Here is a 21619-nt window from a genome sequence, read left to right as displayed (position 1 = left end):
TCCAAAAGTCTCTCTTTCGCACGCCTGTCAATTAACACGTAATCCAATAACGCTCTCTGGCCATCTCTCCTACTTACATAAGTATACTTATGTATATCTCGCTTTTTAAACCAGGTATTCCCAATCATCAGTCCTTTTTCAGCACATAAATCTACAAGCTCTTCACCATTTCCATTTACAACACTGAACACCCCATGCATACCAATTATTCCCTCAACTGCCACATTACTCACCTTTGCATTCAAATCACCCATCACTATAACCCGGTCTCGTGCATCAAAACCGCTAACACACTCATTCAGCTGCTCCCAAAACACTTGCCTCTCATGATCTTTCTTCTCATGCCCAGGTGCATATGCACCAATAATCACCCACCTCTCTCCATCAACTTTCAATTTTACCCATATTAATCGAGAATTTACTTTCTTACATTCTATCACATACTCCCACAACTCCTGCTTCAGGAGTATTGCTACTCCTTCCCTTGCTCTTGTCCTCTCACTAACCCCTGACTTCACTCCCCAGACATTTCCAAACCACTCTTCCCCTTTACCCTTGAGCTTCGTTTCACTCAGAGCCAAAACATCCAGGTTCCTTTCCTCAAACATACTACCTATCTCTCCTTTTTTCACATCTTGGTTACATCCACACACATTTAGGCACCCCACTCTGAGCCTTCGAGGAGGATGATCACTCCCCGCGTGACTCCTTCTTCTGTTTCCCATTTTAGAAAGTTAATACAAGGAGGGGAGGATTTCCGGCCCCCCGCTCCCGTCCCCTCTAGTCGCTTTCTACGACACGCGAGGAATATATATATATATATATATATATATATATATATATATATATATATATATATATATATATATATATATATATATATAAATTCACCTTCTTGACTACATAATAAGTTTATGATACGCTCGTTGTCTGTCTTGGACAATCTGATGTTTACCAAATGGCGTCCTAGCTACTTCTCTTCGTTGTATATCAACTGACTGTTACGTTTCTCTCTTGTGTCTCCCCTGATGATGTGATTATTACACGAAAGTGCGCTTGGGAACTTATCAAGTTTCATTTTCCCCGTGGACTCATAGGAATATATATATATATATATATATATATATATATATATATATATATATATATATATATATATATATATATATATATATACCTCCTAACCTAAGCCAGGTACCCACTTTATCGGCTAACCTTTATCTGATATGAACGGCTGGGTTGACTGTGGACGGACTGCCACAACCAGGATTCTGACTATGCCTTCGAACTCGGGCGGCCCGTGAATGCGTCACGGTGAGGGACGCTAACCGCTACACCACGGAGCTCCACAGGTGATATTGATGATAATGTTTTAAAATTTGGGCCACACGAGTGTAAGGCTCCCTCCCCGCACCGCACTACACACAGAGGCGATCTCGTCTACAGACGAACACATCAAGAACAGGACCAAATCCATCCAGAGATAAGTTATCTACGTTCATGCAGGTGTGTCATGCAAGAATAAAGCGTCCGTTGTCGGTGCCATGAATGTGGTCTACGTGATGCAAGAGACTGCATGTAAACAACGGAAAACTCATTCAATTGATGATGTGGGAATCTTACGACGTTCTCTTCTCTTTTTGAGTGAGTAAATAAACGTGTCACTGAGGCTGTATTACTCTCAGTCAGGAGTTTGCCTCGATGAACGCGCAGATGGTTTCGTTGATTCAGTGCCCTTCTCGACCGACTCTCACTTTTTGAATTTTCCTCGTGTGCGGGAACGTAGGTAGGTCTACATTATATGGACACTCCGTGAACGTTCTGCAAGTGTTCTAGCAGGTGTTTATAATGGTGGATTGTGTTTGTTGTGTATAGTGTTGTTTATAATGGTGGATTGTGTTTGTTGTGCATAGTGTTGTTGGCTGCCTGTATGATGGTCCTGTGTCCTGCACCAGGTGTTCTGCTCCGGAAACCGTACCAGATATTCTGCCCCAGGCCCCTCAGGTGTCCTACCCTGGGTCTTGCACTAGATGTTCTGCCCCGGACCCGCACCAGGTGTTCATCCCTGGGTGCTCCCAATACACGTGTGTGTTTACCTATTTGTGCTATTTGGATGAGGGTGAGGGAGAGGAGTTATACACCCTTGAAGCCCCATCTCGTAAACATTTTTCACTGTCATGCATCTTAGTTATACACCCTTGAGGCCCCATCTCGTGAACATTTTTCACCGTCATGCAACTTCTTAAATCTACATGTGCCGTCTGCATTGCCCTCAGTCATGTTATTCCATCATATGTCCTCTGGTTGCTCTGTCGCTACATACTTCGAAGGAGCGTTCACTTGTCTTCGTCATCATTCTATTTCATGAACTTTGAGGTTGTGATCAGGTCACCCCTCATTCTTCTATGATGGGCAAATATAAAGCATTTAACCTTTCCCTTTACTCATTCCTCTTGCTTCTGGTACCATACTGTGCCCTCCTCTGGACCTTCTTTATTAGCTCTTCGTGCTTCTTTAGGTGCGGTGACTAAACTTGAGAAGCATACTCTAGTTTTGTTCTTATGTAAGGTATGAACAGTTTGCCAAATATCCCCTTGTCCATCCATATACCTGAACTTTGTTCTAACATTTACCAGCTGACGGTTTGTTTCCTTAAATAACTGTCTTCCTCAACCAGGACTCTGGCCACAGATTAGGGACGTTGTCGACTCACACGCCTTTACACATACTGAATCCTGAGGCTTACTTCCTGCTGGATAGTAATCATACTGAGGCCATCTTCCACACTGTCCCATCCTCATTACTTTACATTTGCTCGGGATTAAATTTCATCAACCATGTATCAGACCACCTTTGGAGTTTGTGTAGGTCCCCTTGCAAGGTGATGGAATCCTCGCCTCTTTTCACTTTCCTCATAACCTTTGCATCACCTGCAAAACATGTATTCAGGTCAGAATCTTTACCTTCAGTTGAGCCATTTACAAAGATCAGCAAGATAGTCCCCTTATAGAACCCTCATGGCACTCTGCCTGACCCATTTCAAGAAGTCTCCTCTGACAAGCGTCATGTGTGTGTGTGTGTGTGTGTGTGTGTGTGTGTGTGTGTGTGTGTGTGTGTAGGTGTGTGTGTGTGTGTGTGTGTGTGTGTGTGTGTGTGTGTGCGTGGGAGGAGGGAGTATATATAGTGACCACGCGGACCTGCCAGCCTGCCTCCACTGCTCACAAAACACACACCGTTGCCAGGCTAAACATAACGTACAAAAACATACGTACATATGCACGTGCAAAAAATTATATAAATGGAATTTGGGGTTTGATATTGTTCTAATGTTTGGGGAGACAGCATATCTTTATGAGAGTGTATTGCGACTTCATATGTCTGTCTTATTATATATGTTGATGTGAATTGTTGATGTGATTTGCTTTAACGTACTCAGTCATCTTATTTACTCTAGTTATGATACCAGATTCTGATCATGAGATGAGTATATCTCGAAACGAAAAGATAGAGGAAAAAAATTGATTGTGGCGCCTGTTTATGTCTTCCTACTGAAGATAAGGTTCCCCATGACTCATTCTCTCCATATATCCAAACCATTTATTTCAACATACCCTCTTCTGCTCTCTCAACCCCACTCTTTTTTATTACCATTCATCTCTCTTACCTTTTCATTACTTAATCGATCAAACCACCTCACACCACATATTGTCCTCAAACATTTCATTTCCAATACCACCTTCCTCCACACAACCTTATCTATAGACCCATGCCTCGCAACCATATAATATTGTTGGGACTACTATACATTTAAACATACCCATTTTCGACCCTCCCTCCCCCAAAGATAACATTGTTTTTCCACATATTTCTCAGTGCTCCCAGAACGTTCGCACTCTGTGACTCACTTCCATTTCCATGCTTCCATTCGATATCATTTTCGATCCCGGGTATCCAATTTTTCTCCATTCAAACACACCTAAACTAGCTTGTCCCCGAACCCGGCTAAGCCTGATAGCATAGCTTACTCTCACCTTCCTCCTTTCTAACACTTCCAAACTGAGTCACCAACTTCTACAGTTTCTCACTCGAGTCTGACACCAGTGCTGGATCAACAGCAAAGAGCAACTGACTCCCCTCCAAGACTCTTTCATCCCCTGGAAGCTGCATACTCGCCCCTCTCTCCAAGACTGGCATTTACCTCTCTCACTATCCCATCCATAAACAAGTTAAACAACCATGGTGGCATCAGACATCTCTGCCACAGATCAAACTTAACTTGGAATCATTCACACTCCTCTCTTCTTTCTCGAAAACATGCCGTATACACTTGATGAAAAACAGCTACTCCTAGCAGCTTTCCTCCCACACGACGACTTTATCAATCCTATCATATGCTTTCTCCAAATCCAAAAGCTCTTACACATTCTTTAAAGTAGACACCTGATCCGCACACCCTCTACCACTTCTGAAACCACACTGCTTTTCCCCAATCTGATGTTTTGTACATGCCTTCACTCTCTCAGTCAATAACCTCTCATATAATTTTCCAGGAATACTCAACTAACTTATGCCTCTGTAGTTTGAAGTTTGAACAGTCACCTTTATCCCCCTTGCCTTTATGAAGTGGTTCTATACATGCATACCGCCAGTCTTCATACACCTCACCATGATCCGAACATATATTGAAAATTCTTACCATCAATTCAACAGTGAAGCCACACCCTTTCTTGATAAATTTCACCCCCTTCATAAATTCATCTGCAGTACTGTCCATTCAAGCCACCTTGTCACATTTCATTTTACGCAAGGCTTTCGTTACCTGTTGTCTCTTCACCGAACCAATCTCATGACTCTCGCTTCGCATACCACCCCAACCCAAACACCCTACGTCTGCCACCCTATCATGAACAAACTCAACAATCCTTCAAAATACTCACTCCTCTTCACCTCATCACCTTTAAGCGCTTCCCCTCTATCCTCCCTTAACCGATGTTCCAGTTTGTTCTCTTGTTTTTCGGATGTTATTAACCTCCTTCCAACACACCTAATGATACTCGCTCACTCCAACTCTCATTTGCACCCTTTTTAATATCTGCACCTTCCTCTTGTCCTCCTGCCGCTTTCTCTTATACATCCTCCAATTATCTGCTCTCTTTCCCTGTAAGTATCGTCCAAACGCCTCCATAACTTTTTCATTAGCAACTTTCCTTCTTCGTCCCACCTCTCACTCCCCTTTCTAATCTGCCCACTTCCACATTTCGCATGCTACGTGCATCTCCCGCACATGTCATCACTGCTTCCTAATACCTCCCCTTCCTCACCCACTCCTTATTTTATTTGCTCTCACCTTTTGCTTTTCTGCACGCAGCCTTTCCTGTAATTTCTTCAAACAAGTTTCTTTTCCTTATCCCTGGGGATAGGGGAGAAGGAATACTTCCCACGTATTCCCTGCGTGTCGTAGAAGGCGACTAAAAGGGGAGGGGGCGGGGGCTGGATATCCTTCCCTCTCGTTTTTAATTTTCCAAAAGAAGGAACAGAGAAGAGGGCCAAGTGAGGATATTCCCTCTAAGGCTCGGTCCTCTGTTCTGATGCTACTTCGCTAACGCGGGAAGTGGCGAATATGTATGGAAAAAAAAAGTTTCTTTTCCAAGCTCACTTACTCTAACCTTTATTCTTGCCAATATCGTTTCCTCCTTCCGAGAACCTGTACAAAATAGTGATCAGACATTCCTCCCCCAGCTGCCCTTATCAGCACATTTATGTGCAAAAGTCTCTCTTTTACATACCTGTCAATAAATATGTAATCCAATAATGCTCGCTGACCATCTCTCTTATTCACACACGTATACATTTGTGTTTCCTTTCTAAACCAGGTTTTCCCATTCACCAATCCTTTTTCAGCACTCAACTCCACAAGATGTTCACCATTTCCATTCATTATACTGAATACATTCCCCCCTCCAAGTTATACCATTTTATTTGCATTATTCCAGTCTCTGGCTGTCGTGCCGTATCATAAAACAGATTTGACCATCAACAGTGAAGCCTTACCAACCATATTCTTGACTTTGACGGCTTCACACGCCCTGGATCAGCCTATTAACACGTGCCTCCCATGTACTACCATACGTACTGCTTCAGTTCACTCCCTTCCCTGACGCACCTCTCGCCGTCCTGAACATGCAGATCCCGATACCTGATCGCCTTCTTTACTGCATCCTTCTACCTGATCCTCGGTCGTCTCCTGCCTCCTGTTCTCTCTCCTTCGAACTCACAGTTCCTCTCTGCCAGTCATCGTCTTCACGTGGCCGGACCATAACAGCGCACACCTACTCGACGTTCATCATCAGGCTACGCTCACGTTTTACCGCTCATCTCCCTGACTGTGTTAGTTCTCACGCGATCATCCCGCCTCACACCTCATACCCTCAGGCATATGATTTCTAGCCCATACAACCGCCTTCCTTTGTGTCGCATTCAGGGCCCAAGACACGCTTCCCTACAACACGATTCTTCCTTGAGACCTGACCGTCTTTGCCGTTAAGAACTCTGACCTCTCCTTCCATACACTACTGCGGCTAGGGGCTTAACCCCTGCTATTTCCTGAAGCTCGCTGTAGCCCCCATGGCCTTATCTGCTGCCATGTCTACTCCCAGGTGCCTTAATGACTCTACACCCTCCACGCCCTCCGCGTCTAAACTTACACTCAAACATTCCTCACTCACCGCCTCTCACCTCTGCTACAGCGTCTCATCACTTCACCTGACTTATCATTAACTTGTAACTTTCTTGGCAACAATAGTTGCTTTTATCCCCCCCACCCCACCCCACCCCACTCCAGTATACGGGAGACCCCCTCCTCCCGTGACCCTTGCACTCGGCTCACTCAACCCCCCCCCCCCCCCCCCTTCCATAAACAGATTCAGCAGGCGTGGCAACATCACATCCTGTATATTTGTTATTGCAGAACTTTATCTCTGAGAGAAAGTCCTGGTGTTACACAGGAACACTCTAAAGGCTTGTGCAGCCGAAGGCTGTTGTGCTCCTTCCAAGAGCAGGGAAATGTGGACCCCTTTGAATGGAGAAGTTTTTAGTCGAGACTGTACGCCCACTAATACAGCCGCCCCAAAGATGACTTTTCAGTCTCCATGTTACCTCGAGTGGGCGGAGTCCACGTATTCCCTGCGTGTCGTAGAAGGCGACTAAAAGGGAAGGGAGCGGGGGGCTGGAAATCTTCCCCTCTCATTTTTTTTTTTTAATTTTCCAAAGGAAGGAACAGAGAAGGGGGCCGGGTGAGGATGTTTCCTTAGAGGCCCAGCCCTCTGTTCTTAACGCTACCTCGCTGAGGCGGGAAATGGCGAATAGTATGAAAGAAAAGAATATATATATATATATATATATATATATATATATATATATATATATATATATATATATATATATATATATATATATATCATACAACATACAAACCTCAAGCAGCCTAGCGTAGCCTAGCCTAGCCTTGGCCCATAGCCTAGCGGTTAGCATTCCCGCCTCTTGCACAGGGGTCCCGGGTTCGATCCTGGCTGTTGGAGGTTTGTATGTTCTATGAAGGTGCGCGTTTCTACGCACTATATTCGTATATATATATATATATATATATATATATATATATAGAGAGAGAGAGAGAGAGAGAGAGAGAGAGAGAGAGAGAAGATAAAGGACAAAGACTGCAAGTGTCTGTCTTTCACCAACGAAAAGTGAGCCGTTGGTCGTACCCCATTGATATATATCATCTTCCTCAGTAAAAGTCAGATGAGAATATATTAAAGTATCAGTCAACAGTCTTCCTTCCTCTCTCTCTCTCTCTCTCTCTCAGTCCAGAGAGACAGACTACCCTACTGCGACCATGTGAAAGATGGGGCACCAAGACATGTGAGGGCAGTACGCATTTTTGCCTCACGACCACAAGGTCTCCCTTCATGGGGGACGTTATTTGCCTTACGACGAGGCCCGCCTTCGACCCATCATGGTGCTCTGCTCTCCGGACGGCTGTACCCAAGTCTTGGATCAGTCATACCACCAAGGCGAGAGAACCTTTGGTCGAGTGAACCGTCCCGAACGGACCCTCAGCAAGCTTCCAACCAACTTCCGCCTCCCAGGGACGTGTGAGTGGTCCCTGTGTTGCACAGAATGTGTAAAGTGTTTTCCCACTTAATTGTACTCATAGTAGTGTGTGTGTGTGTGTGTGTGAGGTATGCATCATCTGCAAGGGCTGCTGGCGACTCTGTCTTATTAAGTTCAGTCGCTCGCACACCGTAGTATTCAAGATCATATACTGCAGAATTCTGTCGGCATTGGAATAACCTTTCACAGCCGAGAGATATGTAGCATGCAGCCGTGTCTTCTGCAGCAGACCACGAGTATTGCTAACGTGTGCATGTCCGTCAGTTAGCAGTTACTGCTCACAACAGGGAGGACTTGTGCTTGTTACTCGTATATTCAATAGTCCTGCAACACGCTAAACATATGTATTACTGTTGCGAAGAATTATGATTAGCTATGAGTAATTGTAGAGCAACCGATAATGTGTAATGATTTTAGTCTTGTAAATATGGATGATTGTGTGTGTGTGTGTGTGTGTGTGTGTGTGTGTGTGTTAGTCAGTTTATATTTTTTTGTACTGCACGGGGAAGGAGTTTTACAGTCGACGGGCCTCATCTATTTTATCATATCACCTCTTGAATTTATGTCCGCTGTCTACATTAACCTTATCTTCAGTCATTCTGTTTCATTAATCCACCACTCTTATTGTAAAAGTACATCTTTGTTTCAACAAGTTTATTGATAATTTCACGCTGTTCCCTCTGGTTGCATTACCCCCACATCTCTCAAAGTAGTGTTCACTGTCTCCATCACCAGTCTGGTTTCAAAACCTAAAGGTTGCGGTCAGGTCACCTCTCATTCTTCTCTCCTCCAAGTTGGGCAAATTTTGTGGGTATTTTACTATTTGTGTGTTACGGAAAGGGAGTTTTACACGTGTGTGTGTGTGCGTGATTGCCGAATGATGGTGAAAGTAGCAGGTCTGGGATGGTGCATCTCCCACCTCTCGTAATAGACAAGTTGCTGTGCCCGCCGTGTGTGTGTGCAGAAGGAAACACGACGTGTGTGAGGATGACAACATTTTGGTAGGACACTTGGTGATTCTCGCGCTCAGTCTTGGCTGAAGATCGTCACTACAAATGGTATATGGACGTAGCCTGGGAGACGGTTCAAGGAAGGCAGTCAGAGTAGTGCATGGAACGCGTGTAGCAGCAGCGACGATCGTCCTCCAGGAGTGTGGCCTGCCAGCCTGGCTGGTGCAGACTGAAGAGGCTTGGACCCCGCACGAGGTGTAGGGGGTAGACGACCCTTACACCTAACGCTTGGTGAGGTATACATGCCTCTTGTTTGAAGAAACTACACAAGGAAATCGAAGAGAACAGGAACCAACATCATGGAAATGTGTATTAATTTGTGTTGATTTATATCGACATGTATTAACGTTCATAGGAAACGGATAGTGCTGAAAATAGTAAAAGAAACGGTAAAGAATCCTACAGTTATGTTGAAACATGAGTTAGACATTACCAAGTCACTTGATCCATCGCTTACGGAGAATGGAGGCGTCGATCATGGCCATGATCAGAGGTCATAATGATGTCTTGTGCCAACCGTATTAACAGCCACACAATTGATGTTCCAGTTGGAATCCCGGTGCCAGCAGCAGATGACAACATCTTAAGCTACACAACTGAAACTTGCTGTCAGTATTCGAGAGAAAGAAAGTGACGTTCTCTCCCTCCACGAAGAATGAAACTAAATGTGAAATAGTTCGACTCTTGGTTGCTCTTATCAGCAGCATTTCTTACGGGGAAAGTTGTTCAGGAGTGGACGTTTGCTGGTGTTCCACAGGTATTCCAACTAAGGCAGTAATTCCTGGCCAGGAAGTTATCGTTCACTTAGCTCGACCTACTTAGTAAACTTTACAAAACAATCGTAACAAAACTGTAAATCATTTACATACTCACCATTGGATCAACTATTGGTGGCTTGGTTGTAGAAGCAATCATTCACGTCTTGTAAATTTGACTGATATTTTTTATGTAATTTGTAAAGTATGGCGATGAATACAGCGATTCATGTCATAGATTTTCCGAAATTGTTCACTAGAATCCCGCATCAAATATTACGAGGGAAAGTTGAGTCTTATGGTGTATACAGATGGTGTTGTAGAATTCAGTGGCTCATGAAACTGATGGACTGGTCGTAAACAGAGTGGTGACTGACGGTTAGGTGTGACAAGTGGTCTGCCACAGGGGTCAGTCTGGGGGCCAGTTATCTCTCCAACTCGCATGTATTGATGACCTTGATATTGGGCTGTTTTGAAGAATATATCATTGTACACAGAAAGACACTTGAGCTGAGAGATAAAGCTGTAACGATAAGTGAACAGTTAAGATAGTGGCATATTTTTACATATCGGTTGGAAAGATGAAACGGCAAGCGACACTTTGCATTGTTTATCTTCGATGGCTTAAAACCAAGTAAGCACTTGAGTCAAAATGATAAAGGAAGACGACTGTAATTTGGGACTGATAAGTAAGGCAGTCGAAAGCCTGACTCTTAACAGTTGTCTAATGTGTTCCCATGTTGAGTATTGTCATCAGGTTTGGCTACTTTACCTTGCCCAACAGTGAACTACCAGTATGGTTACCGCACTGAAACGTGAATTCCTTCACAGCTGTCAAGACGACCTTAACTTACTTGTCTTAGGAAAGAGAATTTGAAGATATGATTTGCTATAAGCATTATGGCTACTTCGAGTGTTCGTGTAAGCAGTTATAAAGATTAGCTCAAGTGATTTGACCTGTTCATAATGGAGACAGATTCGTGTCGTAATTGTTTTATTTCGACGAGGCAAAGTATCATTCCTTCCACAGGATTCTTCACATATGTAGTAACCTGCGAATAATAGTCGAGAGCAGAACATATATATGTGTTTAGAAATAGACTGGACAAATGTCTGGCTTCAAGGCCACGGCTGACGTTACAGTATTTGCGCCAATGTAGTTAAAAAAAAAATGATAATGCACGTCTGTTTTTTTTTTTGTTGTTGTTGTTGTCTTCACACACTACGCTCTGTGTTGCTGACCTCCTGTGGTGTAACAGACGTCCTCGTCAGGACCCTTATACTCCCTGGTAAGGGATCCGGTCCTGGTGCTGGTGTGGAGGTGGTGGCTCAGTACCCCTGGGACTCCACGAGCGCTTGTCTCTGGAGGCTTGTGGTGTTAGATTCAATGGCTAGCAACAACTCACGGTCGCACGTTGATCATAGATTAAAGGAAAATCATAAGGGGATTAGGGAGATTATCTGATCAGTAAGAGGAAGTAAAATTAGATTATATATAAGTTGCTTTTTGGAACGAGAACTGAGGTTCAGCAACGAGGCATGAAGCAAGTAGCAAGGCTCCTCTGACGTGGTTCCCCTTCCCCAGCACCGGCTGGCCTCACTCCTCCCCGGCCAACTACCAACACCACCACACAACACAACAACAGCACCACCAGCACCAAGAACAACAGCAACAACCAACACACCAGTCAGCTGCCACCAACAACAACAACCTCAACAACAACGACAACAAGAACCAGTGCACCAGTTAGCCGCCACCACCGACAACAACAACAACAACAACAACAACAACAACAAGAACAGTAACAAGAGGCAGTCCAACATCCAGCCGCCACCCCTACCACCAACGCTGTAAACAAAGTCTGGGGCCAAAATAACCAGCTGACGAGAGGCCTGGGGGCTGACTGACCCCCTCATACCCGACTCATGATGAGGCAGCCACGGCTGACCCTGCCTGAAGGTGCGAGTCTCGCTAGACATGACTCGCGCGTTTCTCGTACACTAGACGTGGCCAGTGTCACCAGCTGTTTCCTGGTGACCCTTGGTGGGGAAGCGGGGGTCACCATGAGGTCACCATTCTGACCTTGGGAATGTCATTAGGGGTCACCATGATGTCATCACTTTAGGAATGTAAAGGAACAGTAGTTTGACCCCTCGAGCACGACAGTAAGAAGGCCAGGCTTCTGACCTGACCCCTTAAGTGGTTAAGTCAAAGACCAGGCTGTTCGACTCAAGTTTCGTACCGTCGTGCTCAAGGATCGTACCGTTGTGTTCGTGAGTCGTACCGTCGTGCTCAGAGGTAGTACCGTCGTGTTCTTGGGTCGTACCGTCGTGCTCAGGTATCGTACCGTTGTGTTCGTGCGTCGTACCGTCGTGCTCAAGGATCGTACCGTTGTGTTCGTGGGTCGTACCGTCGTGCTCAAAGATCGTACCGTCGTGCTCAGAGGTAGTAGCGTCGTGTCCAACGATCGTACCATTGTGCTCAAGGTCTGTACCGTAGTACACGAGGTTCGCACCACCGTGCTCAGGGTCTGTACCGTTGTGCTAATGGAGTTGCCAGTAAATCTTTGAAAGTTGTCAAGGAAGACCTGAATTTCATATATATATATATATATATATATATATATATATATATATATATATATATATATATATATATATATATATATATATATATATTATACTTTGTCGCTGTCTTCCGCGTTAGCGAGGTAGCGCAAGGAAACAGACGAAAGAATGGCCCAACCCACCCACATACACATGTATATACATACACGTCCACACACGCACATATACATACCTATACATCTCAACGTATACGTATATATATATACACACACACACAGAAATATACATATGTACACATGTACATAATTCATACTGTCTGCCCTTATTCATTCCCGTCGCCAACCTGTCACACATGAAATAACAACCCCCTTCCCCCGCATGCGCGCGAGGTAGCGCTAGGAAAAGACAACAAAGGCCACATTCGTTCACACTCAGTCTCTAGCTGTCATGTATTATACACCGAAACCACAGCTCCCTTTCCACATCCAGGCCCCACAAAATTTTCCATGGTTTACCCCAGACTTTTCACACGCCCTGGTTCAATCCATTGACAGCACGTCGACCCCGGTATACCACATCGTTCCAATTCACTCTATTCCTCGGACGCCTTTCACCCTCCTGCATGTTCAAGCCCCGATCACTCGATATCTTTTTCACTCCATCCTTCCCCCTACAATTTGGTCTCCCACTTCTCGTTCCCTCCACCTCTGACACATATATCCTCTTGGTCAATCTTTCCTCACTCATTCTCTTCATGTGACCAAACCATTTCAAAACACCCTCTTCTGCTCTCTCAACCACACTCTTTCTATTACCACACATCTCTCTTACCCTTTTATTACTTACTCAGTCAAACCACCTCACACCACATAATGTCCTCAAACATCTCATGTCCAGCACATCCACCCTCCTCCGCACAACTCTATCTATAGCTCATGCCTCGCAACCATATAGCATTGTCAGGACCACTATTCCTTCAAACACACCCATTTTTGCTTTCCAAGATAATGTTCTCGCGTTCCAGACATTTTTCAACGCTCTCAGAACTTTCGCCCCCTCCCCCACCCTGTGACTCACTTCAGCTTCCATGGTTCCATCCGCTGCCAAATCCACTCCCAGATATCTAAAACACTTCACTTCCTCCAGTTTTTCTCCATTCAAACTTACCTCCCACTTGACTTGTCCCTCAACCCTACTGTACCTAAAAACCTTGCTCTTATTCACATTTACTCTCAGCTTTCTTCTTTCACACACTTTACCAAACTCAGTCACCAGCTTCTGCAGTTTCTCACATGAATCAGCCACCAGCGCTGTATCATCGGTGAACAACAACTGACTCACTTCCCAAGCCCTCTCATCCACAACAGACTGCATACTTGCCCCTCTCTCCAAAACTCTTGCATTCACCTCCCTAACAACCCCATCTATAAACAAATTAAACAACCATGGAGACATCACGCATCCCTGCCGCAAACCAACATTCACTGAGGACCAATCACTTTCCTCTCTTCCGACTCGTACACAAGCCTTACATCCTCGATAAAAACTTTTCGCTGCTTCTAACAACTTGTCTCCCACACCATATATTCTTAATACCTTCCACAGAGCATCTCTATCAACTCTCTCTCTCTCTCTCTCTCTCTCTCTCTCTCTCTCTCTCTCTCTCTCTCTCTCTCTCTCTCTCTCTCTCTCTCATTTCTATGAGTCCACGGGGAAAATGAAACACGATAATTTCCCAAGTGCATTTTGGTGTAATAATCACATCATCAGGAGAGATACAAGAAGGAAATATAAGTCAGTTGATATACAACGAAGAGACAATAGCTAGGACGCCATTTGGTAAACAATATAGGAGATAGGGGAGAAAGAATACTTCCCACGTATTCCCTGCGTGTTGTAGAAGGCGACTAAAAGGGAAGGGAGCGGAGGGCAGGAAATCATCCCCTCGCGTTTTTAGTTTTCCTAAAGAAGGAACAGAGGAGGGGGCCAAGTGGGGATATTCCCTCAAAGGCTCAGTCCTCTGTTCTTAACACTACCTCGCTAACGCGGGAAATGGCGAATAATATGAAAAAAAAATTTCCCCTCCCATTTATAATTTTCCAAAAGAAGGAATGAAGAGGTGGGCCAAATGAGGATATACCCTCTAGGGCTCACTCCTCTTTTCTTGACGCTACCTTGCTAAAGCGAGATGAAGCGAATATGTAAAGGAAAAAAAAAAAAAAAAAAAAAAAATATATATATATATATATATATATATATATATATATATATATATATATATATATATATATATATATATATATATATATGTGTGTGTGTGTGTGTGTGTGTGTGTGTGTGTGTGTGTATGCAGATAATTTTTTAAGTTCATATACCCGGAAACGTAATAATACCCTTGAAGGTAATCGACCTATGTGTCATTATGTATATACCCAGTCATACCTGACGCAGAATGGGCATGGGCGTTACATAACCCACCATAGCAGGAACCCAGGAGATAAGATATGGTTGTGTACACTGCTCTCCCATGTTCCTGTTATATAAGCCATTCTTGACCAATATCTTTGTGTTACATGTTCCGTAATGACACATCCTTGTAACAAATTGGTGTATGGTCCATTATGACACATCCTTGTAGCGTTATATGTACCGTTGTGACAAACGGGGCATTGTACTGCTGTGACAAAATACGGCCCTGTACCTCTTTGGCAAATACAACTTTGTACTACTATCACAAACACAGTCCTGTACCGCTATGACAAACACAGTCCTGTACCGCCATGACAAACACAGTCCTGTACCGTTATGACAAACACAGTCCTGTACCGTTGTATAATTCAGTCAGTTACCCCACTTTTCCAGTCCGTCACTACTATCGAGTGACATGTTCACCTGGGGTAATCTCGTGCGCTGTCACACAATGAAGCGCGACCCATGCCAGTGTTTGACACACATCGATAATGGCGCTGTAAGGCGCCCGGTGATCTTATGTAATGCTTTAGGTGGGCAGACCCTCCCTGCCTGGTAGTGCTGGGTACTTCATTATAGCCACACACACACACACACACACACACACACACACACACACACACACACACACACACACTCACACACACACACACACATCTTGCTGCGTGAGCAGTTCATGAGTTGTGGCCCACACCTTCGTGGTATAGAGGAATCAGAGCACTCTGGCACTTTCCAGTTTTTGTTTGGCGTCCGTAGCATGGTAGGCGCCTGAGGATCACTTTGCCCGTCCGTCTCTTCATCAGGTGTCACACACACTATAACCTACAACCTTGGTCACAACTTGAAACCTTAAGATGACCTACTATGTATGCTTTACACTTTTCGTTCCCATAACTTGAGTTTAATTTTCTTATCACTTATAAGATGGTTTAACCTGGAGCATAAAGACGTATTCGATATTCTAAAAATGATATTTTCATGGAAACTTATTATTCTGGCTATGTTGCATTGTGGGGGACGCAGCAAGTGTTGAGTGGAACTTACTGTCATGATCTGTTATGTCTGTGAGCGGATGATGACTGCACAGTGCATTCGTCCTGGTAAACACGATGCTACGGTATAGCATAATTGTAAGTTCAAAGGAAGGAGCCATCAGTGGTGAGTGGGAGACTGCCTTAACTGACATGTTGGGAAAGAAGGGTTGACAGGTCGGGGGTAGGTGAGAGTCCGAGGTATCACAGTGTTGTTAGTGGAACGGTAAGCAGACTTGTGCTTCACACAACATCCGTAAGTCAGGTCAGATATATATATATTGATGATGTTCCCTATGTATCTTTCCATACACATTGTGTCATAATTTCGCTCAGAACACATTCTTGTTATTGATACCATCATTCCCTTGGATGCCTTTTCATTAGGTTGTCTGATAATGCAGTAACATGGTAGTGTTAGTAGGTGACACATGCCAGCAGGTGACGGGCATCACCGTCCACAGGGGTTACTCCCGCCTGGGTCTGGGGAAGGTTAGCTCGTGCTGGTGGCGCTGTACTGAACCACTATCCTAGTCGGGGCCCCGCCCTGGCCCAGGTCGCTGTTTTTTGCTCTTTTGCTTCACTTATACTGGCAGTCCATCCACAGAGTCGCAGTTTTTCTGCCTCAAACACAACACGTGAGGCACTCAACCTTCCAATCTCCTCCTCGGCTTTTCCTTACCTTTATCCAGAAAATAGATATAAAATGATATTTTCCACATTCCCTGCTGTCGAATTTTTTCCTTCCTCAACGACCTGGAATAGATAATCAAACACCTAACATGACTTCTTGACCATCAAAACGACTCTTCCATCTTTTCTTTAATACATCTGAATCATCTTATTAAAGTTGCACCATTTCGGTCCCATTATGGCTCCCCGACCATAATCTTATTTCTACCGCCTTGAAGTAGGCTCACCTACCTCAGGTCGCCTCCTTCCTCCCTCGTAAAGCCAACGTTGTCACTGTGGGAGAGGTCAGCAGTCATCCCTGGGTGGTGGTTACTTCGCTGACTTTCCCCTGGGATCGTGGCTGGCCGGGATGTCTTGTGCTGTGCTGAACACATAGCAGAAGTTATCTTGGCTGCGATGGAATCTTACATTCCGTCTTCTACCATACCATTCATCCACGAGTCGTGCGTTGATCGCTCCTGCACTCATGCCCGTTGCATTAGGGACATAGCGTTCCGGGCCATGAAACTCTCTACCCTTCCTCTGAAAACTTCATCGCTTTCATTTCTGCCCAGGGTCACCGTCAAACTGTTTCCCGTAAAGTCAGACACATTCGGAAGTGTGCTGACTTGATTTCTAGAGACAAATCACTTTGGTCCTTAGCCAAAAACATGTCCAATAACTTTTGAAACTCCACCTTTCCTCCTCCCTGACAACCTGATCAGTCTGCAGCTAAGTCTCCCTAATTCAGCTCTTCTCTGATTCAACTTGAGTTGATTCTACATCTGATCCTCCGTACCATCTCCTTCCACTGGGTCTGTCTTTAATTCCTGTTCTCCTCTCGCCGGGTCTTCCAGGTTCTCTCCTTGCTCAAAGGCGTCTGGCCTAGATGGCGTACTTCCTCAAGCACTAGGGGCGTGCGACCCTGAGCCACCTAACCATCCTTGCTCGCCTGTTTGAGCTGTCTAAAAACATAGACGCCTTGGTGCAAGCCATTCCGAAGACAAGAGAATGCTGTCACCCCGCTCATTATCACCCTATTGCTCTCTCTTTTTTATCATACTTCTAAAGTCTTTGAAAATAACCTTCAGTTTCACTTTCTCAGACACTTAAAAAGTCCCATTTCCTTATTCTGATCACCAGTACAGATTGCAGAGTGCTCGGTCTCCTGGTGATCTCTTATGTGTGTGACTTGTCTCTGGTCCTTCTCAGGGATTAGGGTCAAATTTTGGTCGTAGCGATCGAAAGATCTAGAGCATTTGACACGCGTGTGTGGCTTCAGACTCTTCACCTGTTTTATATATACTTTATGAAATGATTGTAAAATAACTTTTTTTTACGCAGTTGTACGTATATCATATAGTAGCTTTTTAAGCTAGTGACTCCTTGATTATGAAAACCAAGAGATTTGCGATAATTCCACGACCTTGGCATCAGTCTTGGCGATTTCTCAGAGAAGAAGTGGTAGACAAAAGCTAACTTTCATCTGAACTTGACTCATTGTGAGAGACTCTTTGTTCTGTCTTCCCATGTGTTGATTAACATGTAAGAATTCGTCTCTGCAGCAGTTGTCTCCCTCTTGGTCGTGCTGTGTATCAAGATGTAGAGAGGGAACGCGAGGAGAGTGTGCCGGGGATTTTAGTGCGTAAGGATCTGCCGAGGTGGAGGGTACAGGATGGCGTGGAGGATGGCCATGGGAGAGGTTGAACGTTTATGCTCGAGGAGTAGAGATAAAAGCTCCTGAGAACGATGTGACGACTCTTAATTACGATAGTACGACCCCTGAGTACGACGGTACGACCCTTGAGTACGACGATACGACCCTTAGGTATGAAGGCCTCACCATGGTACCCGAGGATCGCACCGTCGTGAACATGAGTCTCACCATCATGGCGATGGGCCGTACGTGGTGGTGGTGGGTGGTGGTGGGGGGTGGGGGGATGAAGGAGGCGGTATGACTGGACGTGGCGGGGAGGGAGGGAGAGAGAGCTCGAGTAGATAAGATACTAGGTGGAAAGGCCGTGTCGGAGAGGCGTACCAGGTGGGTGGATAATGAGGACCAGGAGGGAGAGGGTACGGGATGTGGGAGGAACGAGAGGTTATGTGAGGGGGTCGGTAGTGGGCGAGAGCAGCGAGGAGGCGGAGGTGCCCGCGATACCTGACACTCGGGAACATTGTTGTCAATGGTCCGGTATACCATAACGCTGAACACACGCTACGCTACGTATGGTGATCTTCCTTTGGTCTCGTATTTAGCCGGAAAGGATTACGTACGTAATGACACATGATAGCGATGCAGTACATGAAGGAATGCAAAAATATACGTCATGACTGTGATACTAAGTACAGGATGGAAGAGATGTGTGTGGAATGAATCCCATCGATGATTCGGGGTGATAATACTGGGAGTAGGTCCACATAGCTGGGAGGTAGCCATGGGCAGATAGCAAGAACTGGGAAGAATTCCGAAGAAAAAGTATGAAGGTCAGAGTGACAGTGGCGAGCAAGATGGAGAACGATATAATTGGAGAGAGAAAAGTCTAACTCATGCATCTACGAGGCATGTAGTAGAGTTGGCAGTTGTGTGTGTGGCCGGCATGCCGGGCACGTCTGGGTACACACACTGCTGCTGCTGGTTACCCAGCGCAGGACCCAGGCTCGGGGCCGCTCGTTGGGCGTGTGTTGTAAGGCATTGCTTGGTAATAGGAGAGTTACCCAAGTGTTGGGTATGTGGCCACAGAGCCAAGCTCCCAGGAATTACATTGCTTTTATGTAGACATAAATGTCGGGCCACCTGTACCGGATGACAGCTGGAGACCTTACACACACTCGTAATAATATCGTAATATACAACTGACCGACTTTAACGTTAGTACGGTCAGCTGTTCCAGGTAACTTATGCTAGGTCAGAGTTACATCGTGTTAGGTAGACAAAAACAGTAGAGGAATATTCAAGCCTTCAGAGGTGGATACCCTGCGTGGTGCGCGCGCATGCGGAGTGCTCATGGAGGCCACAGCTGAGTCAGGTCCTTTGTTAAGGCCCTAAGACCGTGTTTCAATCTTTTGTTAAGACCCTAAGACCGTGCTCCAGTCTTTTGTTAAAGGCATAAGACTGTACGTCACTCTTTTGTTAAGGTCCTAAAACTGTACTTCAGTGTTTTCTTAAGGCCATAAGACTGTATTTCAATCTTTTATTAACTCTATAAGAGTTTGCTTCAGTCTTTTCGTAAGGCTCTGCGACAGTCCTTGTTTACGGCGTAACGTGTCCCACCATTACAGCCCCAGCGACCAGGTGAGTTGCAGGCGGGAGAACCTTATCATTACTGATGGCTCAGTGAGTGACAGTCGCCACCAGCACACAAGGGTCCGGGTCAGGCGTACACCGTCACGCCAAACCACTCGCAGTTCATCCTCTCAAAAAATGAAAAAAAAAAAAACATCTCCGGCCTGAGACTCGCCAGTCACCTGGGAACGAAGCAGTTGGTGTGGACTGAGGTACCAAACTGGTCGCTGAAGCATGATGATAGATACTCTTGAGTACGATGGTTCGACCCCCTGAGAAGATTACATGGCCTTTATGACGGCACCTTGGGCGCTCGTCATACGCCAGGGGGTCGTCCCCGAAGGTCGTACCGGTGTGTGCAAGGGTCGTACCGTCGCGTTTGAGAGGTTGATCCTCATGCATTGCAGGACGCGATGGGGATAGTGTTTACAAGTTTGTTTTTTTTAATCATTAGCTTTGGGATGGGAAAACCCACTAGATGTGGACTCGTCTCGTGTGCGTGCCTGGATCATATTCCGGGACCACAACACATGCCCCCAACCGTATAATATCATACCGGCGGTTAACACCACAATGATAAATGCAAACATTTACTTGTGAATTCGTAAACTCAAAAACGCCTTGGTGGAGCTTTTGGATTTTCAGAAACCAAGTCCTCTAACTGGGCTGACCACAGTCCATAAAATAGTAATACAGTATAATGTGATATATAATATGATATAATAATAGAGATGTAACATAATAATAGTGAGTGATAGTCTCGTCTCTTAGATATATAACATCCTGGAGCACCGTGGCGCATGAAGGGGCAAAGTTGATGTAAGACTCGTATCAGTATTGGTAGTCGGTCCTCAGGTGTCCTATGACGGGTGGAATAAATTGCATCTAATAATGAGCGGGCGAGGCAACAGGACGCACATGTCCTTGCATGACTACATGGGCGAGGCTCTGACTTCAGGGAGAAGTACCATACTTTACACACACACACACACACACACACACACAAGTTAATGAGGACTACAATCACTGGCAACAAAGATGTGAATTAGAGTCACTTGAAAGTAAAGTTTGGCTTTGATGAACTCCAAGTGGAGTAACGGACCCGGAAGGAGATGGAGGCGGGGAGAGGTAAACTAGACATGACGGCAAGTGAGGTTACCTTATATATATATATATATATATATATATATATATATATATATATATATATATATATATATATATATATATATAATTTTTTTCTTTTATTACACTTAGTCGCTGTCTCTCGCATTAGCGAGGTAGCGCAAGGAAACAGGCGAAAGAATGCCCCAACCCACCCACATACACATATACATACATATACGTACACAACCATATACATATATACACATGTATACATCCACACTTGCTGCCTTCATCATTTCTCGTCGCCACCCCGCCACACATGAAATGGCACCCCCCCTCCTCTCATGGTTTACCCCAGACGCTTCACATGCCCTCTTTCAATCCACTGCCAGCACGTCGACCCCGGTATACCACATCGTTCCAGTTCACTCTATTCCTTGCACGAATTTCACCCTCCTGTATGTTCAGGCTCCGATCACTCAAAATGTTTTTCACTCCATCCTTCCACCTCTAATTTGGTCTCCCAATTCTCCTCGTTCCCTCCACCTCTGATAC

The 21619-nt window shown here is 45.0% G+C and overlaps 1 protein-coding gene across 4 annotated transcripts in view; it reads right to left on the bottom strand.

Moving 5' to 3' along the window:
* The window catches only part of LOC139750295 (carbohydrate sulfotransferase 4-like), a 159538-nt gene that overhangs the window by 34157 nt on the left and 103762 nt on the right, over nucleotides 1-21619 (bottom strand). The window contains exon 1 of one of the 4 annotated variants that reach the window (XM_071664917.1): nucleotides 10053-10322. The exons of 2 other annotated variants lie outside the window; for them this stretch is intronic. In XM_071664917.1, coding sequence (XP_071521018.1) covers nucleotides 10053-10094 — 42 coding nt within the window. In that variant the 5' untranslated portion in view covers nucleotides 10095-10322. Of the gene's footprint in view, nucleotides 1-1215; nucleotides 1436-10052; nucleotides 10323-21619 lie in introns of those variants that run through there. One more of the 4 variants, XM_071664918.1, reaches the window with a different exon arrangement.

The sequence above is a fragment of the Panulirus ornatus genome, chromosome 9, assembly GCF_036320965.1.
Source record: "Panulirus ornatus isolate Po-2019 chromosome 9, ASM3632096v1, whole genome shotgun sequence".
Classification (NCBI taxonomy): domain Eukaryota; kingdom Metazoa; phylum Arthropoda; class Malacostraca; order Decapoda; family Palinuridae; genus Panulirus; species Panulirus ornatus.
Note: the sequence above shows the minus strand (reverse complement) of the source record. Positions and strands in the feature narration are given on the sequence as shown.